General features: G+C 38.7%; 1 protein-coding gene across 1 annotated transcript in view; it reads right to left on the minus strand.

Moving 5' to 3' along the window:
* Positions 1 to 9,634, minus strand: part of ZNF804B (zinc finger protein 804B) — a 197,846-nt gene that overhangs the window by 166,070 nt on the left and 22,142 nt on the right. Inside the window, exon 2 of the mRNA XM_006834396.1 lies at positions 6,883 to 7,026. Coding sequence (XP_006834459.1) covers positions 6,883 to 7,026 — 144 coding nt within the window. The remainder of the gene's footprint in view (positions 1 to 6,882; positions 7,027 to 9,634) is intronic.

Genomic DNA, 9,634 nt, shown 5'->3' on the forward strand with positions numbered 1-9,634 from the left:
TCCCGCAGAGCGTCTGGTAGTTTCGAACCGCTGACCTTAAGGTTCGCAGCCCGATTCGTAACCACTACGCTACCAGAGCTCCTTCCGTAGACCAGCATAATATACCTAAATTAGGGATATGTTAACTCCTAAATCCAAAGAAGCCTACCAATTGTTATGTTTTACATTTAGTTGTGGGGCCAGATGCAATAAGTTATCTTTTACTTTCATAAGAGTGTCTTCGCAGGCCCCACACCATAGGACCCCTAGAAATTTTACTGAGGTGAAAGGTATCTGAACTTTTGTTTGATTTATTTCCACCTTCTATCATGCTGATATTTTACCAATAAGTCTTGAATCATTGATATTTTGTCCTTAGTAGGTCTAATTAACATAATATAATTAATGTAATAGACTAGTGTGATACCTTGTGGCATAGAATGGTGACCAAGAATTCTGTAGACTAAATTATAGCATAGTGCTGTAAGGTTAATATGCTATGAGGTAGGGCAGTTGAGGTGTATTGTTGGCCTTGCCACTGAAGGCAAACTGCTTCTGGTAATGCTTTGAAACTGGAATTGAGAAGTAGGCAATGAACAAATCAATAGCTGTTTATCAAGTACCAGGAGATGTATTAATAGACCCAAGCAATGAAATCACATCTGGAACAATAACTGCAATTGAGATCACCACTTGGTTAAATTTATAGTAATCCACTGTCATCCTCCAAGATTTATCTGTTTTTTGCACCACTATCCCTACATCCTTACAGTCCCTGGGAGTGGCACCAATCTCTGCAATCCATTCAGGAATGTGCTATTTCTTTTTGTTTAAAAATTTCTAGGAAGAGGCAAGTTAAGGCTGAAGCTTAAGAAAATTAAAAGAAGTCCACAAAAGTCAAAATGTGACACTGAACATATTATATCTGAATTTAGAGACTATCTCAAGATCAGATTTGGTGCATAAGACACTAAGGACCAAAGACCAGAGAGTTGTGGAATGACATTAAGAACATCATACAGGAAGAAAGTAAAGAGCCATAAAAAGACAGGAAAGAAAAAACAACATGGATGTTAGAAAAGGCTGAGATTTGCTCTCCAACATAGAGACGCTACAGTGAAAGAAAGAAATAAGTAAAAGCTGAACAGAAATTTTCAAAGCACAGCTCAAGAAGACAATGTCAAGTATTATAGTGAAATATGCAAAGACTTGGAGTTGTGAAACCAAAAGGGAGGAAAATGCTTAGCATTTCTAAAGCTGAAAGAACTGAAGAAAAATTCAAGAGTCAACTTGAAATGTTGAATAATAGTATAGGAAACTATTGAATGATACAAAAAGCATCAAAAGAAGATGAAAAGAATACACAGGGTCACCATATTAAAAAGAAATGGTCAATGTTCAAACATTTCAATAGGTAACATATGATCAAGAACTGATGATACTGAAGGAAGAAGTCCAAGCTGCAATGAAGGTATTGGTGAAAACAAGGATCCAGAAATTGATGGAATGCAAATTGATATCTTTCAACAAACTGATGCAGCACTGGAGGTGATCACTCAACTATACCAAGAAATTTGGACGACAGCTACCTGGCCAACTGATTTGAAGAGATCCATATTTGTGCCCATTTCAAAGAGAGGTAACCCAATGGAATGCAGACATAATTGAACAATATCATTAACATCACATACAAGTAAAATTTTGCTGAAGATAATTTTAAAAATTGCTACAACAGTACATTGACAAGGAACTGCCAGCAATTGAAGCTGGATTCAGAAGAGGCTGTGGAACTAGGTATACCATTGCTGATGTCAAATGGATCTCAGCTGAAAGCATAGAATACCAGAGAGATGTTTATTGATTATGCAAAGGCTTTTGGCTGTGTGGATCATGACAAGCTAATGATAGTGTTGTGAAGAATGGGTATTTCAGAACAGTTGATTGTGTTCATGAGGAACCTGTATATAGACCAAAAGGTAATTGTTTGAGCAGAACAAAGGGATAATGAATGGTTTAAAATAAGAAAATGTGTGTGTCAGTGCTATATTTATACACCCTATTTATTCACTCTGTATGCTGAGCAAATAATCTAAGAAGTTGGATTATATAGAGAAGAGTGTGGAATCAGGATTGGAGGAAGACTCATTAACAACCTGCAATAACAGATAATACAACTTGCTTGCTGTAAGCTCAAAGGACTAACATTACTGATGAAGTTCAAAGATGACAACCTCTAGTATGGATTGCACCTCAGTGTAACGAAGATAAAAATTCCCACAACTGATCTCTACAGTGAGGATTATTCCCACCCCCATGGTACACAGGGTCGACAGGGCTGGGGAACTTAGACATTGGCTACCTAAAATGGGGGGACTACAAAGACAAGAAGTGACTGGCTTACAAGCTTTCAGTAGGGAACCTAGTTCCAGAGGATACAGAGAAAGGTAGAACCTCCACTGAATTGTTTCCAACCTGCCTGGATGGGATTAATAAAAGGTGATGTTGGAAAGGACTCCTGTGGTTCAATAGGGAATAATTGCTATCAGGTCTGACAGTGAGTGCTGGAAAGGTAAATGTAAATGTTTGGTAACAAAAAGAAAGGAGTGGCTGATTTTGCAGTCCTGGAGTGGAGATCCCTGGAACCATCAAGAGAGAAAAGTGAAGTTAGAAACACTGTCTGGGGAGGCAGTGACACTAGGGATGGAGATAGAGATGATGACTTGGACAGAAGGAGCAGTGGGGACTCTGGACCCAGGGGGGTAGAAGGGCTGTGGGCTGGTGTGCTGGTGGCTGGCGGCTGGGTGCAGGCATGTGGGATGTAACCTTTGGGTGCTTGATGATGCATGTAGGGCATGGTGATGATTCTTAGGATTCAATTGTGAGTAATTGTTATCTTGACTAATTGTGACTGTCACAATTGTAAAGGTAGAAGTTTTGTAACAAAAACAGGGGAGTAATTAATCTTACAGTCCAGAAACAGAGGACCCTAGGACCATCAAGGGAGATGAGCACAAGCAGAATGTTTCTCCCTATCCAGAGAAGCAGTGATACCAGAGATGGAGGCAGAAGATGAAGACATGAAGAGAGGGAGCAGCTGAGGACTCAAGACTCATGGAAAGAGAGGGATTGAGAGCTGGTGGCCAGGAGGCAGGCTTACAGAATGTTTAAATTATTATATATTCCTGAGTGTTTTTGTGTACATCTATCCCCACTCCATCCCACCCTCCCAAAAAAAGAGAAAAAAAGAAAAACAGAGGGAATGGAAGCAAATACTGTTGAATTATGATGCACGGCAGAGATTGTAATAATTGCAGTGAAAGATGGTGTAAATCCGATGTTCTCCCATGTAAATTATCACTCAGTTCACAATTTAAAAAAAAAAAAAAAACACAACTTAAAAATCAACAAAAATCTCCATTAATAACTTGACCTTCATATGATTCCACTCTGATTGGTTTGCCACAGTGACGTTTTAGGTCTTCTACAATTAGTGTTGGAGTCTTGGTGTGCTGCTGTGGGTTAATGTGCTGGGCTCCAAAGTTGTTTGAACCACACAGTAGGTGGTTCAAGCTCACCAGCCACTCCTTGGAAACCCTCTACAGTGTCACTATGAGGTCAGAACTGACTTGACAGCACTTAAAAACAATTAGTGTCAATTCAGACTTAGTGTCAGTGTTGCTGTTATTGTTAAGTGCTGTCCAGCATTTCTGAGGAGTGCCTGGTGAGCTTAAACCCTTGACCTTGTGTTTCAAATCACCTTATGATCAAGTGTTTATCCTACAGTGCCACACCAGGATTCCCAAAATCTGATTATTTTTTTGACCCCAATGTAAAAGGCCATATATTTCCCTGAGAGAAAGACTAACAGTATAAATTTATGGCAATGTAGAAGGCTGCTTCCTCCTCAGCAATGTAGGGGACCAAGCTTCTGCTTCATTCACAGTGTTCTGGATCTGTAACTGGCTCAAGTTTGGTAATTGATTGAGAGGCCATGACTTTCTATTCTGCCAGTTCAGGTTAGACTGTTGTTCACTTGAACTAGAATTCTTCTACTTGTACTGATCAATTATTTATTGTTTCCCATTTATTTCACTCCTAGGGACTCTGTACCTAAGTATCCAATGCTACAGTCACGATTCAGACTGTTGTGACTATTACTTTGTGCTGTCAATTATGGTAACCACATTCACCTTGTCTTTGCTGATTAAGTGTTGCTACTTAGGCCGTACCTCCATGAGGTCAATCAGCCCCATTGTAGTTCGGTGTCTTAGTTCAGTTAGGGAAGTTCCCACTACCAAATTTGATTTACACAAAATAGCAATCACAGGAGTCTTCAAGAAGGCTGGAGCTCCATTTACAAATGTGTTCTACACTGTTGTGGTAAAAGGCGTGTCCTCTGGGCACTCTATGCAGGTCCACTATTTAAACATGATTTATGTTTCAGTGAACCAATGACATAAACTGTTAGGTCATTTTCTAACCTCTCTAGCTGTTATGAAGGATCTGTGATCAGTGGTCAACAAACTCAGGCTGATCCAGTTTTATGTTCCTTGCACCATTGATCCCCACCTTTACTAGCCATTTCCCACATATACTCCAGGTTTCTGTTTCTACAATAAAATTAAAAAAAAAAAAAAAAAAAGTGGTTCATTTGCAGTGTAGCATACCTCTTACAACTACACAATTTGTACTTCACCTTTTGGGGCCCATAGGGACTTAAGGTTGGTTATAGGTGTAGAAAAAATAATGGGTGATGTTTGTGTTCCCTGGGAGTATTCAGTAATGTCTTGCAAGACATTTGCTTCAGGTGATGCTCTAGACAATTTCCCAGGTGCTGCCCCAGGTGATATGTCTAAAAGTTACCTATCAGGAACACCTTAATAAATATCATCATCAGTGGCTAAGAGGGCTGGTTATGTGGGCAGAAATGATTCAATGGAATTTAAGATTTCTATGTCCCCTCTTCCTGATTTTATGCCCATATATCCCCATCCCAAGTTTCAGGATCCCAAGAAGCGCCCTCACTTTAATATCAAGTACCATCCCGGTGGGAATTCAGCTGGTGTTATAACTCAGCTACTCTTATAATAAGACTCTGGGTTGTAACTCAGCTACTCTTATAATAAGACTCTGGGTTGTCTTTTAATAACAGTTCTGCTACTGTAATAAATAAGGCTTTCTTTCAGGAAAAAGTAGAAACTTTGAGGTCCTTAATGTGGTGTTTGGGCAGTGACTCCTTAGCCCTGAGCTCATCTCTTTCCTTTACCACTTGGTCTACTGTAAGTAGGGCCAACCAACCAGCTTCTCTATATTTTTCATCCTGACAAAATTTCAAGAAAGTATCAAACACATAATTACCCAGAGCCTCATTTCTCTACAATACGTTATCTATTTACTGGTGGTGATATTTTGCACATTAATATTGCCACTCCCTGCCATGTTTAGCAGCACCCTCAAAGTAAGGTCAATTTGAACTGCAAGGCTGGCAGTTCAAACTTACCAGCCATTCCTCGGAAACTCTATATAGGTTCACTATGAGTCAGAACCAACTGTGCAACACTTAACAATAGCAACAGCATCCTTTTTACTAGTGAAGGCAGAGTTATAAGTGCCTTTAAAATTAGTCAGACATAATAATCAGTCTAGAAAACTCATCCTTATGATTTTGTTTATCTAGAACTAATCTTGGTACCAAATTTCTTAGGTTGGATTCTCTAGAGAAGTAAAAATAGTGAAGCTTGCATGTGTGTATATAAAGAGAAGTTTATATTGAGGAACTAGCCCACACAGGTGTAGAGGTAGGCAAGTCCCAAGCCTGTGGATCTGGCAAGTCATATAGCAGGCAGGTAAGAAGACAGGCTGCTTACTACTTCTAGGACTGGTAGGCAATTCAGCAAGCCACTGACTCAAGTTCAAAAATTGGAGGCCAGATCAATACAGCCAGATGCAGGATTCAGACAAGAAAGCTTTTCCTGAGTGTCTAATATATTGGAAGTAAGCCACACCCCTAAGGAGCTCTGGTAGCATAGTGGTTACGAATCCGTTCTCAAGTTTGGCAGTTCGAAACTACCAGCTGTTCCATGGGAGAAAGATGAGACTTTCTGCTCTGGTAAAGATTTACAGCCTTAGAAACCCTCCCTGTACAGGGTCACTATGAGTTGGAACTGACTCCATGGCACAAAACAACAACAAGCCATACCCCTGAGTAATCTTCCTTTCAAATGATTGGCTGCTCATAGCAGATCACATCATGTAGTTCATTAAATTACATTAAATCTCACCCTGGGGACTATTATTGTTTTAACATACCAAACCACTAGAATTCCTGGTCCAGTCAAGTTGACACAAAACCTTAACTATCACAAACCCATTACAGATCTGTCATACTAGAGTATTTCATAGAAAGTCAGGAATATACATTATTAACAATTTCCAATGATCATTATGTACACTAAGATTTGGGAATCACAGTCCTAAAACATTTTATCCCATTGACTTTTCCTTGTCAGAGAAATACAGTCAACACTATACATCTCTTATCACTAAGGATAGAAACTGTGTTTCCATTCACTTTGCATATACCAAAGCTTTATTTAGTGTTTACTTAATAAATACTAGTGATTTATTAGGTAATAAATTTAATTTAAATATATTTCTGAAATAAATAAGTCAATCTACCCTTATTCATCTCTAAGTTAATAATCAATCTTAGGCTACTTCTAGAACAAAAACAGTATTTAACATGTAAACAGAAAACACAACCTTTAAGAAGGGGAGGAAAAAAAAATACAAAATGGTCTCACCTCTGAGTCTTAGATGATGATAAATAAAACCCAATCCATGCAGTTCTGTTCTGAGGGTATAAATCCAGGAATGTGAAGGGTATTTCCTTCTTTGGCTTACCTGCTTATGAGCATGATCATAAGAATTAATGTGATTGTCAAACTCCTGGTGTTTGTGATACTGCTTGTCACATAGTTCACAGTAAAAGTTGGCCTTTACATCTTCTAGGGCCTTTGCCGTGGCCTTCTCTTTTTCTGCAAAATCCTTAAAAAAAAAAAAAAAAAAAAGGCAAAGACTTTGGTTTCATTTCTGTCATATAGCATAGCAATGGTCTCATATTAATCAGTAGCTAATTAAATTTACTTGACTAAATGCATATGATGAGGCTCATTACTTTTTCTAGAAATCTGCGGAATTGTGCAAGTGACTTTTAATATAGCAGTATCCCTAACTTATCAATGAATGAATGTGAGTTTTCCCACAGGAACCATCTTCTCTAGGCTGGTAATCATTCATCCATCCTCTTACCACCCATTTTGCATTGTGATTCTGCTAAATTACCATCATACTCCTTGTCTAATTAGTGACTCATGTCAAACATAAGCCCTCACTATCTGCATTGGAAGAACCTCTCTCCCTCACTATTTTAACAGGACTTTGATTAGATTATTTTACATTATTCACTTATTATAAAACAATACAGCAAGAAGTTCTCTTGTGTTTTAATGACTATGCAAAGGCATTTGACTATATAGGTCATAACAAACTATGGATAACATTGAGAACAGTGGGAATTCCTGGACATTGTGTTCATGAGGCATCAGTACGTAAACCAAGATGCAATCTTTCAAACAGTGCAAGGTGATAATGAATGGTTTAAAATCTGCAAAGGTGTATGCCAGGGTTGTCTCCTTTCACGTTACTTACTTAATCTGTATGCTGAGTAAATAATTCAAGAAGTTGGGTTCTATGAAGGAGAATGTGTCATCAGGATTGGAGACAGACTCATTAACAACCTATGATATGCAGCTGACACAACCCTGCTAGCTGGAAGTGAATTTGAAATACTGATGAAGATCAGAAACTACAGCCTTGAGTATGGATTGTATGTTAATGTAAAATGAACAAATTCCTCACAATTGGATCAATAAAGAGCATCATGAAAAACAGAGAAAAGATTAAAGTTGTCAAGGATTTCATTTCACTCGGATCCATAAGTCAATGCTCATGGAAGAAGCAATCATGAAGTCAAATGATGTATTGCATTAGACAAATCTGCTACAAAAGACCGCTTTAAAATGTTGACAAGCAAAGATATCAGTTTAAGGACTAAGATATACTTGACCTGAACCTTGGTATCTTCAATAGCCTCACATGCATGTGAAAGTTGGAAAATAAATAAGGAAAGCCATGTAAGCATCAATGGATTTGAATTATGGTGTTGGAGAAGAATATTGAAAGTAATATGGATTTCCAGAAGCATTAATATAAAACTGTTTTGGAAGAAATACAGCTACAATGCTCCTTAGAAGCAAGGATGGTGTGGGAATGAGTATCTTTTCTTCAAAAATTATTATAATCCTGTTTATTATATTCAGGTGACCTTTCTTTTTCCTTCTGATACTTCCTGAAGTGAGTAAAGACTTCATGCTCTCTCTTTTCCTTTTACTACTTCCTGAAGTGAATAGGGACTGTATGACCTCTCGTCTACTTTTTACTATTTCCTGAAATGGGAATGAGTGCCTTAGAAATTTGAACTGGCCAATCGGGTAAGGGAAAAGATTGTGTGGTCAAAGCCCTAGTCAATGGGGTGAGTTACAGCTTTAAGACTTGTGTCAGGGATTAAAAACCCCAGTGGACTGGCCACTCGGTGTGCTCGCTGGCCTGTTCTGTACAGCTATGCACATGCACCGTTCTGCAGGAGTAAATGTTGCTTTGCCAAGGTAATTAGCCTCACTGAGTGCCTTTTTGAGTGACATCAGAACTCATTTCTAACAATGGCATAACCTAGCTTCTTGTTCTTTGGACATGTTGTCAGGAGGTATAATTCCTTGGAGAAGAACATGATATGTGGTAAAGTGGAGAGTCAGAAAAAAAGAGTAATACGTCCAAGGAGATGAATGGACACAGTGGGAACAACAATGTTCTCAAACGCAGCAATTGTAAGGATGGCACAGGCTTAGATAGTGCTTCATTCTGCTGTGAATAAGGTATGTATGAGTCAGAACTTAATTAATAACACATAATAACAACAACATAGACTGCTAAGAGAACAAACAAATTTGTCCTGGAAGCTGTAAAGTGAGAATGCTCCTTAGACATGAAGATGGTGAGGCTTCATCTTTCTTACCTTGGACATGTTTGGAGGGACCAGTCCCTGGAGGACACTGTGCTTGAAAAAGGTTGAGGGTCAGTAAAAAAGAAGACCTCCAATGAGACAGAGTGATACAGTGCCAGAAACAACGAGCTCCAACATAAAGCCAATTGTGAGAATGATGAATGACCTGCCAGTGTTTTGTTCTATTGTGCATAGAGTTTTAGGAGTTGGCATCGACTCAAGAGTGCCTAGCAACAACCATAGAATACTCTACTAACTTGCTTTTCCTTTCACTCATCTATCAGTGAGTTGTAGTGTGGTGGCTTGTAGAATTGCTGTGATTCTGGAAGCTATGCCACCAGTATTTTAAATACCAACAGGGTCACCCATGGTGGACAGGTTTCAGAGGAGCTTCCAGACTAAGAAGAAGGACAGACAGACAACTTCTGAATGTTTAGCCACTGAAAACCATATGAACAGCAGAGAAAGATATTTACATATAATGCTGGAAGGTGAATTTATCAGGTTGAAAGAGTCTACAGCCTTTACTATGGA

Source organism: Chrysochloris asiatica, unplaced genomic scaffold (genome assembly GCF_000296735.1).
Source record: "Chrysochloris asiatica unplaced genomic scaffold, ChrAsi1.0 scaffold00010, whole genome shotgun sequence".
Lineage (NCBI taxonomy): Eukaryota > Metazoa > Chordata > Mammalia > Afrosoricida > Chrysochloridae > Chrysochloris > Chrysochloris asiatica.